We start from the raw sequence: 17,560 nt of genomic DNA on the forward strand, positions 1-17,560 counted from the left end.
GGAAGAACCCGTCCCAGGCCCCCAGTCAGGGCCAGCTTTAGCAGCAGCACACGTGTGACTGTTCACAGGAAGCAGTCCTCCTCTCCGAGCACCCCGGGACTGCTATAATACACACACTGTATGTATACGTATTTATATATACATATAAATACCCTCCCCAGGGTATCTGTGGGGACCTGTGCACTCATAGCTGTAGGTACCCTGATTGCAAGGGCCTCTCCAAATACAGACTGATCACTCAAGATGAACAGTGCCTGTGGCAAAAAACAGCAATGATTTCTGTCCATGTGGCCTGAATTTAACCAGTGATAAACATCTTGTTCTCCCAGCCTGCTAACCAGGCTATCTGCTTGAGGTGACAGCAGGAGGATGGACCTCAATCTGTATTTGGTTCCTCTATCAGACTAAGCGGCTTACGCTTAGTGCAGATACATACAGACCTGGACACAGCATGATGACACCTGCCTGGTCTAAAGCTCAGCTCATCTGACCAAAGATCATCACGTTGAGATGAAAAACTACAAGTCTGGGACACCGATGGGTGCTGCCTACACCATCCGAGTCCATGGGCTGCCTGCCAGGTCATGCCTGGAGCTCAGATCTTCCATTAGCTGGATAGGGCTTTGTGTATCCGTCCACACACTTCTTTAGGTCCCAAAGTCACCATCATCTCAGCAACGCTCGGCCCATGCTGCAAACACAGGAGAAGTCATTGCACAGATGGAAACTTCCACTTTTTAGCATGTGCTTATGCATCACCACAACGAAAGTGATAAGAGTGATGAGCTATCAGACTGCTGTTAGACCAAGGGTGGACGTTTATTACCAAGCTCAGAACAAGGCTTTGGGGTTTTTTTAACTCCTGAAGTAAAATACTAAGAAAGAGTGGTTAAAGTGACCCAGAAGGACTGATGCCAGAGCATCAGCCAGGGCTGGGCTCTGAAGAACTTCAGTAAAACCTGGTTTGATCTATGTCCAAGCAGATTGCACATAACATTCCATTTGCCCAACACCTACAACCTGCCAACACTCCCTAGAGCCAGTCCAGCAGCTTCTCCAGCTTCAGATCTAAGACCAGCACATTCACACTGGGACAACTTCTGCCTTTTTGAGACCTTCAGAACAGCTCTTTCCTTCCAGAACTGCTGTGTATGGGTGCACTTCCTTGTAACAGGAACTGCTGTCAGTTGTGAGATGTCAGATACCAGTATCTTGCTATCAGAGAGAAGATAGCTGATAAAGAAACCAAGAATGTCACAGTCAGAGTGTGTATGTTTTACCTGCTGTCCGCTGAGAGCCACGCGAAGGAGCTGCATCACGTTGCTGTACTTTGTCTCTTTGGTTTGCTGGTGGAGGCTTCTCAGGTCTTTGTTCAACTCCTCCATGGTTAAAACAGCCGCCTGCCTTGTCATGAGCCTTTAGGAGAGAAGATGTCCTCACAGATGAGGGACACACAACCCACAGGATTCCAACCCAGAAGTGACTGGTTCAGCAAAGCAAGCAGTTACCACTTTACTGTGACAAAGGACTGAAGGCAACCAGCTTTACAAAGAGCTGGAAATAACAGCTCAGTTTGCAGGTACTGCCACCTCCATCACTCCCAAAACTGGCTTTCAGGGCTCATTTCAGGCCATGTCTGAGATCTGAACTGGAAAGGTGACTGACACACCATCTGCCTAGCTGCAGAGTGTGGAGTAGCAGAGGGACGTGAAAGAGATTGGCAAACCCCCCCAGAACCTACTGGCCCTGAAGGCCTGTATGCACATCCCAAAGTAGAGCAAATTAAATAAGAACAGTGAGCATGTCCCACATCAATACAGCAGCCAAGAGCAACGCTCTGGGGCAGGCAGGTGGCTGTGCACAGACATGGGAAGACACACTTACCCTAAGACCAGTTTTCCTATCTTTTCTGCTTCCCCAGACATAGTCTGTAGCTGCTCTCGGGACACCGACGGCCTGACCCATAGGTAAGAATAATCACTGGACACCAGATCCTTCAGGAAGCTTATGTGGCCCTGGAGGAAGAAAGCAAAGCTGTCAAGGTCAGGGCTAAGCTGTGGGGAAAGCAAATGTCTTCAGTCTGAACCTCACAACCAGTTAAAGAGCAGTGGGGAGCTGGCAGTGAGTGTGCCACCACCAGCAGCACTGCAGGGACAGCAAGCTGCAAGCTGCACAGCTTCAGAGCTCAGATCAAAGCAGGACTCAGCTGAGTCTCATCCAGGAATGGCACAAAGCCTCAGCTCCCCAGAGCAGTGACACGGTGCTACCGCTGCTTGTACCTTTCTCAGCAGGAGGACTCGCTCCACATAGTCCTTTTCTAGAACCTCTTGATCCACTTGCTGATCCCCATAGACCTGCTCCACCAGCAGCTGCAGCTCTTTGATCAGCTTCTGTCGCAGCCCTTCGTTCTCTATGTGACGGGTGAGGTGAATCCTGCAACAAAGAAAACTGCTTTTGGACTGCTTTGGGTTAGACCGAATCCAATCATCCCAACCTCACATTTACCTAGTAAACCTGTAGAACTGTTAGAAAAGCAGCATTAAACCACATTCTACAACAAAACATTTAGCTCTCATGCACCACAGTGAATGAAAGATGTGGTAACTCAGCAGCAGAACATCCTTGTAGCACATAAGTGTACTTGCAGAAGTTGCCTCTTCTTAGACGCTATTTTGAAACTGAAGACCCTGCATCCCCCTAACTACACCTACCCTCTGCAAAGGTGCTCACAGTGTTCCTGACACCAGTGCCCAAGCACAGGATGGGAGAGAAGGTGGGAACAGTGCAAGCAGGAATTTTTACTTCACTGCAGCACAGCCAAAAAGCTGCTGCACAGGGACCATGCTTGAGCCAATAAAATCTCCAGGCAGAGCCAAGTGCTAGGAATAAACTCCCACTGACATACCCATTAGCATGTTTAAAGTTACCACTGGTATTTATACCTGTTGAATTCCGGGAGCTTTTCCAGATCCAGGAGGGCAGAATGGGTGGTAATTCTGTCTACTTCAAACTGCAGGATCAGCTCCTCCAAGGTCCTCCCCATCTGGTTTGCTGCAAAAGAATCCCACAAGGGAATGATTCGACTCCACTCTCCCGGAGAAGCAGCAGCACTGCTTGTCATTACTGGGCTGGGGCAGCAGCACAGCCCAGGAGGAAGCAGCACAGCACAGCCCCTACGCAGTGCTAGCAGCAAGCAGGATGCACCAGGGCAAGCAGGAGGGAACTGGTAGCAGGCATGAGAAGCTGCCCTCGTCCCAAAAGCAGGCTCTGCCAACTACTGGCGAGGAACTGGGAACTGGGACACTCTGCTTGGCTCTGTTACCTTCCTTGGTGGCACAGCCCTTGCATCAGTCAGCCAAAAAAGAAGCAACTCTCAGCCAAGAGGCTTTGCTGCCCAAGAAAGATTTGATTCCGAAGCAGAGCTCCCGAAACACAAGTTAATTTGTGATCTCACACAGCAAGAGCAACAAAAGGAGACACTGACTCAACTCCTCGTGGTCTTTCAGGTTAAACAAGTGTGACAGACATCACACACGACACAGCAGTTGTTAAACACAGAATACAAGTCTTCCCAAGAGGTCACAGACAGTTTCTTCACCTCAAGATGAATAGTCCCTGCTGGGGACTCATTATGGATCAGACTAGATTTGAATGGCTGCACAGAGGCAGAAAGATTCCCACTGCTCGAGCACAGCAGCCAGCCCTTCACAGGAGCTCTGCAGAGCCCTGCTGGCATTTCAAGGACAGGCTGAAACCTTCAAACACTGTCAAAGTTCTCAGCTATTAAACCAAACCTAACCCTGTCCCCAGAGGCAGCATCACAAAGCACCCTGGCAAGTGCCCTGTTGTCTCTACCTGGGAATCCCGAGCCACAGTTGGTTATGATGTCCAGCAGAGCCTCTGGCAAGTAACCATCCCGAGCAAAGCGCTCCAGGAAGATGTCCCCCTGCCTTTTGGACAGCTTGCCCCCATACTTGTTCAGAAGCAGCGGGAGGTGACCGAACTGAGGTGGATCCCAGCCAAAGGCTCTGTAGAGGAGGAGGTGTTTGGATGTGGAAGTCAGCCACTCAGTTCCGCGCAGGACATGGCTGATGCCCATGTGATGATCATCCACCACGTTCGCCAGGTGGTACGTGGGGAAGCCATCCCCTTTGAGGATCACCGGGTCCCCCTCCACCTCAGCCACTTCGTGCTTGGTCCAGCCATAGACCAGGTCCTGAAAGGGTTCCACCCCCTTCTCCAGCCGGAAGCGCACCACCCAGTCGAGGCCCTGGGACAGCTTCTGAGCCACTTCGGTGGGTGTCAGGTGCCGACACCGGTTGTCGTACCTTGGAGAAGGGAGGACAAAGGCCTCAGTTCAAGACAGACCAACCCCAGCAGCTATTTTACATGGACAAAACTCTAAACTGACCCTGAGGTTTTAGCTGCAACCTGCACACTGTGTCCAGACAAACTACCTCATCTCTGGATGTTACTCCCTTCAGCCTCTAGGGGTTAATCATAGAATGGTTTGGGTTGGAAAGAACAGTCTACTTCCAACCCCCTGCCATGGGCAGGGATGCCTCACACTAGACCACGTTGCACAAGGCTCATACAGCCTGGCCTTGAACACTGCCAGAGATGGAGCGTTCACCACTTCTATGGGTAACCTGTGCCAGCACCTCACCTCCCCCCCATCACCCCTTGTCCTACTGCTACAGTCCCTGATGAAGGTCCCTCCCTGGCATCCCTGTGGCCCCCTTCAGATACTGTGGGCACTGAGATGACAACCTCACTGGCTCAGCTTCTGCAAGGGTGCAGCAGAGGGGGGGTCCTACCGTGGGGTCTGCTGCCTGCGCAGAGCCTCCTTCCTCAGCAGGTCCAGGCGCTGTGGGGTGCAGAAGCAGCGATAGGCTGCCCCCCGCTCCAGCAGCTCAGTGCTGGCACGTTGGTACAGGTCCAGCCTCTGTGACTGCTGGTAGGGACCGAAGGAGCCGCCGCGGCGAGGACTCTCATCGGGGGGAATACCTGAAACACCAGTACAAAGGGAGGTCTGTCAGCTCCAACATCAGCCCTTTCCATCGCATCTCTTGGGCACCTTTGTCATGTTCTGATGCTTGCACAGATGTGGGTCTCACGAACAATACAGACAAAACCAACCAAGCCAGGGCAGTTATTGCTGCTTCACAACATGCTTCCAATGGGACTTCCCTGATGTCCAGAATAACTAGATAGCAGTAACTAGATTATATCTAACTCATTGAAAGGCTCCACAGCTTCTACTGTGCAAAATACTCAGTGTAAGTACTAAGAGGCTCTCAGTAAGCAAGCAATGAAAGCCGTCTGTGAGTACCTGCCCAATCCAGCATGTCTTCTATTCCTTCTGCAGCTCCAGGCACCACTCGGTTTTGATCCGTATCCTCCACTCTCAAAATAAAGGTCCCTTGGTGCTTTTTGGCAAAAATGTAATTGTACAAAGCAGTTCGAAGGCCACCCAAATGCAGGAAACCTGTCACCATGGGGAACCAGAGGAGAGAGTCAGAACTGAGGCCCAGCAGGGCTGGAAGGGTAAATGCTCTCTGCAATGGAAACTGCTCAGTGGCTGGGCAGGGAGCTGAGCTGCATGGCCCTTGGAGGCCCCTGGTATGGAACAAGAGCTTCCCAGCTCTTATTGAAGTGACCTGGACAGCACTTTAACCACAGAATCCCAGCCTGGTTTGGGTTGGAAGGGACCTCAAAGCTCCTCCATCCCCAACCCCTGCCATGGACAGGGACCCCTTCCACTGGAGCAGCTGCTCCAAGCCCCTGTGTCCAACCTGGCCGTGAGCACTGCCAGGGATGGGGCAGCCACAGCTTCTCTGGGCACCCTGTGCCAGCGCCTCAGCACCCTCACAGGGAACAGCTTCTGCCTCAGAGCTCAGCTCAGTCTCCCCTCGGGCCGGTACCAGCCGTTCTCTTGCCCTGTCCCTACAGCTCCATCGCGGGGCTGTGTCCCCGTTCCCCGGTGGTTAACACGGAGCGGCCGCGGTGAGCGGGACCCGCACAGGGGTTACCTGTGGGGCTGGGCCCGAACCGCACCCGCACCGGCCCCGAGCCCAGGCCCCGCAGCGCCCGCGCCATCCCTCCGCGCAGCCCACGTGGCCGCGGGCGCTGCTTCCGCCCGGCCACCGTAGCCAATCAGCGCTCCCGGCGTGCCCGGGGGGGCGGAGCTTGCATTAAAGGCGCCGCCACCTCCTGCTCCTCCCACCGGCACCGGTACCGGTACCGGAGCCTCGGGGGGAGCCCGGCCAGGCCAGGCCCGGCCCTGCCCTTGTCCCCGTACTCCTGTGCCGGGCTCCGGTGCACGGCCCGGCCTGCGGCTCCCGCCCCGCTCAGCGGCGGAGCACGAGGGGCCGGGCTACGGCAGCCGGTGAGGCTCCGGAGGCCGCGGCGGCGCTTCCCGGCTTGCCCCGCGGCACATTGTACACAATCATCATGGCCGCCGCCGCCGCCGATGGTAGGAGCTCGCGGTACCGGCGGTGCGGGGAGGGGCGGGGCCGGGCGGGGGTGGGAGGGGCCGGGAGGGGCCGGTTGGACACGGTTGGATACGGTTGGATACGGTCGGACCCGGTTGGACACGGTTGGACCAGGTCGGACGCGGTCGGACACGGTCGGACCCGGTTGGACACGGTTGGACGCGGTCGGTCGGGCCGGGGCAGTTCCTCGCTGGCCGCACTCTTCCCGTCCGCTCGCCCGCAGGTACCGAGGAGCCGGGCATGGAGGTGGAGGCAGCGGAGCCGCCGCTGGGCTGCGGCGGGGAGGGCTCCTCGCCAGCCGCGGGGTCCTCTCCGCAGGGCGAGGAGCGACGGGAGCCGCCGCAGGCGCCCGTCAGCAACGGCGACGAAGGGGAGGGCGGCCGGGAGCTGGTGGAGCTGAAGGTGATCTGGAACAAGAACAAGTACGACGTGAGGTTCGCGTTGGACAGCACCGGAGCCGAGCTCAAGCAGAAGATCCACTCGCTCACAGGTGTGTCGGGGCCGCCGCTGCCCGAGCCTCCCCTGCCGTCGGCTGGGCCGTAACCGCTGTGCTTGCCCCTTAGGCCTCCCCCCTGCCATGCAGAAAGTGATGTTCAAGGGGCTTCTACCGGAGGAGAAAACGTTGCGGGAAATCAAAGTCACGAACGGAGCGAAAATCATGGTGGTTGGGTCCACTATCAACGATGTTCTGGCTGTGAATACACCCAAAGAGGCTGCTCAACAGGAGGTCAAAGCTGAAGAGAACAAAAAGGAGCCACTTTGCAGACAAAAGGTTATTAATGTCTCACTGAATGCTGGTGGGGGGGGGAACTGTGGGCTTCATAGTTCTTTAGTGCTCACCTATGGGTCCTTTTCCTTCCCAGAGCAGGCTGGGGCTTGTTTCTCATTGCCAAGTGATAGGAGGGCTCAAGGCCGAGGAGTTCTAGCAACAGAAGGATGTTTAGGCTAGCAGAGCTCTGCACCGGTTGTGCTGGTGCCAGGCTCAGGGTTGCAGATAAGAAACGGTAAATAATTGGGATATTTTGTGAGTGTTGGATCAGACACAGTCTGCATGAATTCTGCTTAAAATCGAGCTAAGTTTTATTGTCATGAAACAGTTTGATCACCAAAACCTGCCTTTAACACAAGCACCAAGAGAGCAGCTCCTTCAGCTGCCCCAGCACTGAAGGGAACATGGATGTTCCATGCTTCTGTCGTGCCTTGAAGTGCTGTCTCTGAGTAGGAGGTACAGAGCCATGCAAGGGGCTCACTCTGGTGCTGTGCTGCAGTTGTGGGGCTGAGGAAGGGTTCTCAGCTCGAGGCATTACCCTCCCTCAAAATAAACGTGGTTAAAGCTTGGGTAGAGCATCCTTGAACTGCAGCCTTCATGAAACGTGCTTTTGTTTTCCTGTAATGTAGCATAGTTCACCTTCAGTCTAAGTTACATCATTGCCTAAAGGTACTGGGCAACTTACAAGCTCTGAGCATGGTTTTCTTAGTTACAACTGCTCTAATGTGTTCTGGTTTGTTGCTGTGTTGCAGTATGTTGCACTATGTTGCACTGTCACACATCGGGGGCTCTGCCGCTCACTGGATGTAACACTTGACTGTTAAAACTGTCTTGCTGAATGCCAACTATGTGATTCAGCATGTCTGATATTAAAGGGGGGCTTTAATTTTATCTAGATAGATCTATTAGACTATGTGTATTGTAGAGGGGAGGTCCTTTGCTTTACATTGGGGTTCTGTTCATTTGTAGAATATCTTTAGACTGTCCCAGAAAGTGCTCAGTTAACTCTGAACATTAACCATTTCCTGTGTGATAAATGACTGTGAATAGTCCATAACTGTCTCTCAGTGCTGGGGGATATGGTCAAGGGGGCAGCTGGAAGCTCTCTTGCGTTTCTGTAAATTCCAACTTCTGCTTTTATGTTGCAGCAACACAGAAAAGTATTGGATAAAGGCAAACCTGATGATGTGATGCCTTCTGTTAAAGGTATTCAGGTAAGGAAATAAGTACTTGAGACATTGTCATGATCAGGAAAGAGGCTTTTATTGTGGTTTGAGACCTGTCTTTGCTGGCCCAATGGTTCTTCACTATCTTCGCAGAAAACTGGAATAGATGGATCATCCTTCACCTTGCCTTACTATGTTCCCTCTCTGTAGGAGCGCCTGCCAACAGTGCCATTGTCTGGCATGTACAACAAGTCTGGAGGGAAAGTCAGACTGACCTTTAAACTTGAGCAAGACCAGTTATGGATTGGTACAAAAGGTGAGCAACTCTAAAGCCCTGAGATGAATAGGGGGTAATGGGACTAGAAGCAAATTGTGTGAGCCTGAAATAGCTCCTGGTGTGACTACATTGTGCTTAGCAAATAATGCTGGCATTGCAGTACTTTTAACATTGCATTTTTCTTGCTCTTCTCAGATGCCATTTGCTCAGATCATTGACTATTACTTGATATTTTATTGGTGTTCTTGGAAAAATCTGAGTTCAGTTGTGCCAGTGGAGGAATGCTCCAATCTGCTGTTCATAGCTGCAAACATACATTACAATATTTGGCATTTCTGGCCCATCTCAAAAGCACTTCTTAAACATTGGTTTGGTGCCAGCATCCCACAGAGGCTCAATGACTTGGCTAAGGCTCGAAAGGGAATCTTAGAACTGGGATTAAACTCCGAGTGTTGGCATCTCTGTCATTATGTGTCCTTCCAACCAAAATTAGCTGGGTGTCTTGTTTCAGTGATGCACAAGTGCAGAGACCCCAGCCTGTGCTGCTGTGCAGAGGAATCAGTTTACTGTCTTGAGCAGTGCCAGGAGGAGCTGAATGTGCTGTGGGGCTAACGTGCATGGCTGAGGATGTCTCATGTAGCCCCTGCCTGCAAGGGAAGCTCTGCTCCTGCAGTTTGACCAGGATGGGCAATATCAGGGCAAGAGAAAGTGCTTGCTCACTGTGTCAGTAAAGTAACCTTGTTGTGTGGTAACAGTAGCTTTGGATGGCACCTCAGCTGCTACATGATTTCCAGAGTAAGCAGAAGTCTTGTGAGGTTTTGACCTTCCCTCTCTAGGACAGACCTGATTGCGAAGACTTTTGTGGCTTTAAAACCTCCCTTGGTAGCAGCTGCAGTGATTTTAATCCTGGGCTAAGTTGGGCAGGCAGGTGCTTACATTGCTGATAATGTGTCCTGAACACATGTGTAATATTGAGGTAGTTTCCTTCACCTTGTAGATGAGTTTCAAGTTTAGTATTTCTGAAGTGTTCTGGATCAGAGTTTCTTAAGCTGTGAAATTTGATTCTTGTTGTAGTCATCTCCCTTTCATGTAACCTGTTTCCCTACTTCCCCAAATTAGCAGCAGCTTGCTTCCTCTAGGGAATGGCTGTAATTGCTGGCTGTTGTTGGGAAAGCTGCTTCTTGTGCCGAGAAATGCGTGTCAGGCGCCAGCACATAAGGATAAACCAACTGGGTGTTAACACCATTTGTCACTTGCTAGTCCTGGAAAGTCGAAACTCATTCTTCCTCTATGCAGCCTCTCTGTGCTTCACAGGTCACTTTGTGCAGGGTTTGTGTAGCCTGAGGTTTGGCAGAGGCAGATGTTTGTGTCAGAGGTGTTGATAACAGCGATCTGTCTGTTGCTGAGGTACTGTGAGGAGCAGTTCATTTGTGGGATGCTAAGTGAATGCAAAGTAAGGTTTTCCTCAGTGAATGAACGTTGTGAGTCTGAGTGGGGTAGATCAGGGTCAGCTCAGTAATTTAGGTGAACACTGAAAGCTGGAACTGAAAGGAAGAGTCTTGCAGTAAGTCATAGAAATGAGCACATAACTGAGACCAGTCTGCCATGAACCATGTTCTTTGTCATTCCTTATTGCCTGTCTCTGGCTGACATTACTCTGTCACATAACTGTAGGCATCTTTTTCTTCAATTTCTCTGTTTGTTGCTTTCCCTGTTTACTCCTATTTCCTTCCCTGTGCTTTTGTAGTAACAGTTGAACAGTGCCTCAGGGTAAAACCAGGAGGAGGCTTTCAAAGGGCTCTTTAGCCTGTCTTCATGTAGTTTCCAGCAGCAGAGCTTAGTACCTACCTGTAAAGCTTAGAGATACCCTTGATAATGGGCCCTGAATATTCTTACACCTGGACCAGCCTTTACTATGGTGAGTAATCCTGATGGTCCAAGTGGAGTTCCTTATGGGGAAGCATTAGATAAAGCCAGGGTGTCCCCATCACTCAGTTTAGGATTGAATCAGGTACAATAAAGAGCCTAATGTGATGCAGAGACCTAAAATGTAAGGAACTGTGGGGTCCATGCTTGGATTCCTGGGGGGTATGTGGTGATGTGGACAACAGGCTTCCCAGCAGCAGGTATCCAAAGTTCACCCAGAGGAAACTGCTGACATGAGGAGCTTTTGGAGGTAATGGAGGTGGTATTTGAAGTTAATATGAACTACTATTGCATCCTATGTCCGAAATAATACTTTGATCAATTTTAATGTAGAGAGAACAGAAAAGTTACCCATGGGGTCCATTAAAAATGTGGTGAGTGAACCTATTGAAGGACATGAGGATTATCACATGATGGTAAGTAATGTCTATCCTTTCATATATCCAGTCTAATTACTTCATGCAAATATACGAAGCAGGGCTTTTAAAACAGAGCAAGTTGGAGGTGGAGCAGCCTCATGTGGTGTGAAGATGGGAATGTGGACACAGTGTGCTGTCAGTGTGACTGTTTTGGGTGGCATGGTGGTTATCTGCTGCTGTGTGCATCTGGGCTGGTTTCACACAAACATGAACTGCTTGAGCATTGTCTCATATCTTCTGTTTGGTGACAGCATTAGCAGAAGAATGCTCACAATATAGCTCCTGATTTCTTAGTGGTGTTTCCCTGTATCTAGTTAATTTCTGGTGTCTGTTGTAGTCACATAAATGGCACATTCACACAGGCAACAGCCTTGCTGGAGGTTAAACAAACCAATGGGGATTTCATGCTGTGTATTTTTCCCTTATGTGATTTCCTGAGCACCTGCTTCAGGGCCTAGAAGAGGAGCACATTTAAGAAGAAACCTCTGCTAATTCCTCTGAATTTTTGTCTCTTAATCTATGGGGGTTTACTGAGCTTTTGCTTTCCAAAGTACAGTAATAACTTTTAATGCTGAAGTAAGTTCCTTTATATAAGCCTTTCTCCTTCTTTAGGAGAAGGGGGAGATGTTGTACCTTAAAATCCTTGTCTGCAGGAGTGTGCTGGCCTAGGCTTTGTCCAAATACTGGGGTTTTGATCACCCATGTAAGAAAATGTCCTCGAGTATGCTCCAATACACTCTTACCCTAACACAAGGGTAGAGGCTATTGGCTGTCATGGTGCTCCTCAGCTGTGAACACTGACATAGGCTGAGAACAAGACATTATGTCTGCCTGTAAAATCCCATGCAATCCCATGACTCTGGAAGCATGTTCTTTAGTTCTTGTTTGGCTTCTCAGCTCTGGGCATTCCAGTCAGTTCTTTGGAGATTCTGTCTTCCAGAATGATTTCATGTTCTTGAACTGGCCAAGAGTTTTTGTTGCTGCTGTGGTACCACAGAAGGAAGGAGCTCCGCTCTTCATCTGCTGCTTTGCCATTCTCATTTCTCTGAGGAAGCTTTAGTTGCTTTCCACATACCAGGAGCTTGCACCGAGTGTCTGAAGCAGCAGACACTGCTGAGTCCGCAGTGGTCAGGCTGTACCTGCCCCCTGGTATGAGCTGTTTGTTTCCTGTTTGTAAACGTTGTCATTTTTAACTTCACAGGCATTTCAGCTGGGCCCAACAGAAGCGTCTTACTACTGGGTCTATTGGGTACCCACTCAATACGTTGATGCAATCAAAGACACGGTGCTGGGCAAGTGGCAGTATTTTTGAAAGCACGCTCACCTCTGGCACAGGAAAATGACACAAAGCAAAGGACACTGCTGGGAGAGGCCTCTGACATCCCTGGATGTGACAGTCCTGGAACTTGTTAATACACCCTGACAAACGAGGCGTTGAGGGAAGCCAGAGGTGATGTCCTTTCACCATTAGTTTACTTTTAACTTAAAGATTTCACCATCCCTTTTCTGCAGTCAGCTTCAACCATATTTAAAGCAAATACAATGGAAATCAATAAATCTGAATTCACAAAGTATCATGTGTAATACACTTAAATCTGCTGAGAGTTGATCTTCCAGTTTAGTTTTTAAAAGAAACTATGACGATGTATTATGGAGGATTTTTTACATGGTTTGAACAAAACCAGCTATTTTCATAATCTTTCAGTTCCATTTAATTTCGTGACTTGGTTGTGACTTTCAGAAGCTGTTTTTTTAAGAATAAACTTTAAGCAGTATGCAAACTGATGCTCAGTAAAGCCATATTCTGCGGCCCTTTGCTTTCAGGTTTGACTCTTTGGTAGCAAAACTAATGTTTTCATTATTATTTTAACCCAAAGATGTCCTGCTTCCTTCCCCCCTCACCCATGTGTTCCATACCAGAAGCTCTGGGTTGGTACTCCATGTAGCATGTTTGGAGCAGATGAACACCACTGTGCTGCTTCCCACTCCCTTTCATGCCATGTTAGTTGTCCCTCTCCCACCTTGCACCTTGCTGCTCCTATCCTGCCCCCAGTGTGATGGTGTTGGAGCATTTCCCTGACCCTGCATGCTGTGGTCTAGAGCCCTTCTGCAGCAGTTGCAGTGATACTCACCTGTGTGACTGACAAACCCTCCTGAGCTGAACCATGCTGCTGGGTGAGCACATGGAGCAGCAACACCGGCCTTGGGAGGGAGAGAACCAAAGAGACCTCCCTGCCCTGATGGGGAGGAGCGATGCTCAGATGCTGGTTTGGACCCTCCATCACTGCAGTGGTCTTTAGTGTCCTGGATTTGAAAATGTATAACAATGTTATTCAGTGAATCCTGCCCAATTCAGAGTATCTGTCCAGCAACTGATCTCTTGAAATCACCTTTCAGTTTTTCTCTGCTCAAGTTTACAGGAAGCTCTTGCCTCTCGTCCTGTCTGAAGCAGCGCTCCCATCTTTGGCCTGTGAAGTTCTGCCTCTCCTCTCAGCCAGCCACGTGCCATTATCTCAGGTTTCTGATGGACCTTTCAGTCCTGCAAAGGTGCAGACCCTTAGCAGATAGTGCTGGGCAGTCAGGCTCAATCCGCCTGGCTCGGTGTTAAACCTGCATCAGGCAGGTCACTGTTTAACACTAAACTTGACAGTGCTCAGTGCAAGTAGCTCAACACTCTGTGAACCCATGGAGAGGCCTGTTGGGAATAGCTGGTCTTGGTGTGCTCCATGTCTTGTTTTCTCTTTCCTTAAAGCAGCTCAGTTGAAACTCAGTAGGTGCAGATTTCCAAATGAGTATTTGTTTTGCTTTATTTGAGAGTCTGGGAGAAGCATTCACTTTATGGTATGTGTTCTGATTCCGTATTTCCATGTGTGCTCTTGATAGCAGTATTGGTTTTGTATTTTCAGTCAGACCACCCATGCAATACAAATCTTAGAGGTGTTTTGTATCCTGCCTGTAAACCAGTGATGTGCTTGTCACTCTTGTAGCTTGAGGTGTTTCCTTTCTGTACACAAGCCAGCAGCAGCGCGTTCTGCCCTACATGCACTGAGATGGAAGCAGTTCCTGTCGGGTCCCCAGAGCAGCATGGAGCAGGCAGTGGAGCTGGAGTGACCAGGTGGGAGAGAACACTGCACACTGGACGCTGCTGTCACGCTTCTGATTCATTGCCAGTCCTGCTGTTCAGGCACAATTTAAGCTCCAGGACGTGGTGGAGAGCGTATGCACTGCAGCATAAAGACAATGGTGCCATCAGCTTTTCCTGTCACTTGGGGTCACCTTTGCACTCCCCATTTTGTTGGCTCTGTGACCATCAGCTCCCACTTGCTACCTGGCTTGCCTGGACCTGTCTGTACATCTGCTCACGTTCTGTTTTCCTTCCCTATCCTCTCTGTGTGCTCTGGAACAGAGCATGTGTCTTGGTTCCAGCTCCTGCCCGGAGCTCCGGTGTGTCTGTGCCTCCTGCAGTGACCAGGGTGAGCATGCTCTGGTGCTGCAGGAGGACAGGTACCTGATGCATTGCTCTGAGGGCACCACAGGCACAGGGCAATGTGCCACATTCCTGTCTGCTCCTGTCCCAAGGGCACGATTCCTCTGCATCCCGTGCAGGTACAGCTGCTTGTCTCAAAGGGAACTGAGTATAAAGCCCATTGGTTACAAAGCAAGTTCAAACACAGAGAGTACTATAAACTAAATGTAATTCTGTTCAGGTGCTTCTTTTTATGTTGGTTTTGATTTGAAAAATGAAATTGTTTCACTCTTTTGTTCTATGTGCAAAGTTTGAATTAAAATACAGGAAAATGATACTTATATAAAATGCTTTACCTGGTGTCTGTTGGCTCAATCTAGTCCATTACTTGGGAGTTCTTTGACATGAATATTCCAACTGAATGGAGCAGCTCCACCTTCAGGATTCTTTCTGTTTCAGAACCATGGGAGCTCTGTATCTCCTGGTGTATCCAGGAGGAGTCCTGCCATGTCCCAGAGCTCCCTGCATGAGCACTGCTGCTCACCTGGGTGCATCCCTGTCCTTCCTCCATGTCCAGCACTGTGAGTTCCAGTATCCCTCCTCTGTGCATCCCAAGCATAAACAGTTCCTGGTGTAGTTCTGTGTTGGGACTGCTGCAGTGTGTCACTAAACCTTACTTGGGGTGAGCAGACACTGTATCTTGCAGGTAAATCTTGTGTTACTCACAAATTCATCATATCAAGTGTAAGACTAAAGTCAATGATTAATTTCCATGAACAGCACTGTTTGAGCAGTGTGTAGCTGGAATAAGGAGCTGGAATAAGGAGCTCACAGTGCTGGGAGAGAAACTGATGTGAATTCAAAGAACTCGCTATGAACCTGTTCCCATAAAGCAGCTGTAGTGGTTACACACAGCATCAGGCTGCCCACAGCCCATGAATGTGGCTTCCCCATGCTCCAAGGTCTGAAGAGAAGTGACCTGCTCATGGTGTGTAGGGTTGGGGTTAGTCCCAGGTGCTCCTGCAGTGAGGCCTCTTCCCAAAATTCCTTCTTTTGTTGACTATTTCTCCCTCTGTAACTTGTTTGTCCCATGGAGCAGTTCCCATTCCCTGTTTTGTCCCTCACCTTTCCCCACATGTTAGGATCAGGTCCTCAGCATCTTGTGTTCATTGCTGTCATCACAGGGAGGAAGGGGAGGACCTGAGACCTGTAGCAAGTCTTGTCTGAAGCCTGTGACCATCATCCCTTCCAGCCAAGGCCTCTGTCTCCTTGGCCCCTGGAAGTTCGCTCTGTCTTACCTGGACTCGAAGCAATTCAGTCTTTGGTTTTATATTAGAAGCCTTAGGTATTTGTGTCCACTGCAGGTTTATTTCAATGGAACATGTACCATGTCTTACAGTATCTTTAAATAATCTGTTGCCTATTTCAGGTGAGGGAGATTACAAATATTTGGTCTTAGACTTGCACTGGTGCATTTCCTAAGTGTAACCTTGCCTGGTTGTGCTGCTGGTTCATGCTGTGAAATCAGTTTCATGGGTTAAAGTTTGATAATTGAGTATTGCTCTGTTTGCTTCCACAACACTTCTGCCTCAGAGCTCATCTCCATCTCCCCTCTGCAGGTTCAAGCCATTCCCCTTGGCCTGTCCCTACATCCCTTGTCCCAAGCCCCTCTCCAGTTCCTGCAGCCCCTTCAGGCACTGGAGCTGCTCTCAGGTCTCCTGCTCTGAGCTATCCCAGCTCTCCCAGCCTGGCTCCGGGGCAGAGGAGATCCCTTTAGCTGCAGGGGTCGGGGCCGGGCTCTGCTCCCCTCGGCTGAGGCTGATGCCACGGGACGGGGTCCGGGCAGAGCCCCGCACACCGGGGCGGGGGGGGGGGCAGGAAGCCGCGTCCTGGTCCCGCCCCGGCTCCGCTGACTCACGATAAGCGCGGCCCGGCCCTGCGCCGATGCCCCGGGATGTCCGGTACGTGCGGGCCATGCGCGGCCCCGCAGCCGGTGCCCCGTGGGCTCCCCCCGCAGCCGCTGCCCCGTGGGCTCCCTCCGCCGCCGCCGGTGCTGCTGCCGCTGCTGCTGCTGCTGCTCCCTGCGCAGGTACCGGAACCAGCGGGGACCCCGGGTGACAACGGGGGCAGCGGGAGGTACAGGTGCGGGTGAAGGGGCCCCGGTAACGGTGCTGTCAGGAGCGTGCGGGACCCGCAGCACCGCGCAGATGCTGCCCTCTGCCCGGAGGAGAGAACCCAGTGCCGGCTCCGGCTGCGCTGAGAGCGACCGGGGACCCGTCCCTGTTCCTCTCCGTCACTGGGGGAGAGAACGAGCCCCAAGGCTGTGGCTGAGCTCCAGCATCGCTGCAGGCTCCAGGGGACGTGGTGGGAGCCTCGGGATGCAGGGGTCCTGGGAACATCCCATGGGAACAGCAGCCGCGCTCCTGGGCTGCTGGGGCAGCGCGGCTGGAGCGGTGGGGAGGGTGGCAGCTCCCAGTGCTCCCAGTGCTGCCCGTGGTGCTGGTGGGAGCCGCTGGGCAGCCCGGCCTCTGTTTGAGTGCCCTGACACCGGAGAACTGCAGTTACAGAAGGGATGGAAGGAACTGCAAAGCATCAGGGGAGGGAGAAGCAGAGATGGTGAGCACAGAGCTGGGCTCTGACCGCTGTGAGGTGGGCTCTGTCCTATTCCCTCATGCAGTGGCCACAGCACGAGAGCTCCGTGTTTGCTGTCCTGGTCTCTTGTACCCTGCGTGGCCACACGGTGCTGGAGGAGCAGTTGTCCTCCTCTGCCAGCCCCACTGCATCCTGTGGGCAAAGCAGGGGCTGGGAAACTCACTCTGACCTCCCTTAAAAACAAGCAAGAAGAAGGGCAAAGGGAAGAATTGGTCTTGGCACAGAGGGGTTGGTGTGAGGAGCACTGGGAGGGAGCTGGTGCTGATGGGGCACACGGTGGGCACAGACCAGCAGCCAGCGCCTGCTTGGTGGCCTGGCTGGGCCTAGAGCAGGTCAGAGGCAGCAAAGGGACTGTGCCAAGCACCAGGATGCAGCAGGTTCCTCACTCTGC

The 17,560-nt window shown here is 51.3% G+C and overlaps 2 protein-coding genes across 2 annotated transcripts; one reads left to right on the forward strand and one right to left on the reverse strand.

Moving 5' to 3' along the window:
* Positions 1-14: 14 nt before the first annotated feature.
* Positions 15-6,244, reverse strand: EARS2 (glutamyl-tRNA synthetase 2, mitochondrial). Its single transcript, XM_034065609.1, has 9 exons — positions 6,033-6,244; positions 5,333-5,488; positions 4,818-5,007; positions 3,856-4,328; positions 2,943-3,051; positions 2,280-2,433; positions 1,885-2,015; positions 1,281-1,416; positions 15-691 (listed from the first exon to the last, which is right to left on the reverse strand). The coding sequence occupies exons 1-9, from the start codon at positions 6,097-6,099 to the stop codon at positions 608-610; spliced, it is 1,500 nt and encodes a 499-aa protein (XP_033921500.1). The 5' UTR covers positions 6,100-6,244; the 3' UTR covers positions 15-607.
* Positions 6,245-6,289: 45 nt separating this feature from the next.
* UBFD1 (ubiquitin family domain containing 1) lies at positions 6,290-12,847 on the forward strand. The gene is made up of 7 exons (XM_034065610.1): positions 6,290-6,475; positions 6,718-6,984; positions 7,058-7,266; positions 8,412-8,477; positions 8,640-8,745; positions 10,966-11,048; positions 12,253-12,847. Exons 1-7 carry the CDS (start codon positions 6,454-6,456, stop codon positions 12,361-12,363), a joined length of 864 nt encoding a protein of 287 aa, XP_033921501.1. The 5' UTR covers positions 6,290-6,453; the 3' UTR covers positions 12,364-12,847.
* Positions 12,848-17,560: the final 4,713 nt, after the last annotated feature.

This window comes from Melopsittacus undulatus, chromosome 8, assembly GCF_012275295.1.
Source record: "Melopsittacus undulatus isolate bMelUnd1 chromosome 8, bMelUnd1.mat.Z, whole genome shotgun sequence".
Lineage (NCBI taxonomy): Eukaryota > Metazoa > Chordata > Aves > Psittaciformes > Psittaculidae > Melopsittacus > Melopsittacus undulatus.

Excerpts from the sequence above, each read along its gene's own strand:
- EARS2 (XM_034065609.1), bottom strand. The coding sequence starts at position 6,099 with ATGGCGCGGGCGCTGCGGGGCCTGGGCTCGGGGCCGGTGCGGGTGCGG. Across the intron at positions 3,052-3,855 it reads CTGTGGCTCGGGATTCCCAG|CAAACCAGATGGGGAGGACC; the intron begins GTAGAGACAACA and ends ATTCTTTTGCAG. Across the intron at positions 2,434-2,942 it reads AAGCTCCCGGAATTCAACAG|GATTCACCTCACCCGTCACA; the intron begins GTATAAATACCA and ends TCTTTGTTGCAG.
- UBFD1 (XM_034065610.1), top strand. The coding sequence starts at position 6,454 with ATGGCCGCCGCCGCCGCCGATG. Across the intron at positions 6,985-7,057 it reads GAAGATCCACTCGCTCACAG|GCCTCCCCCCTGCCATGCAG; the intron begins GTGTGTCGGGGC and ends CTTGCCCCTTAG. Across the intron at positions 8,478-8,639 it reads CTTCTGTTAAAGGTATTCAG|GAGCGCCTGCCAACAGTGCC; the intron begins GTAAGGAAATAA and ends CCCTCTCTGTAG.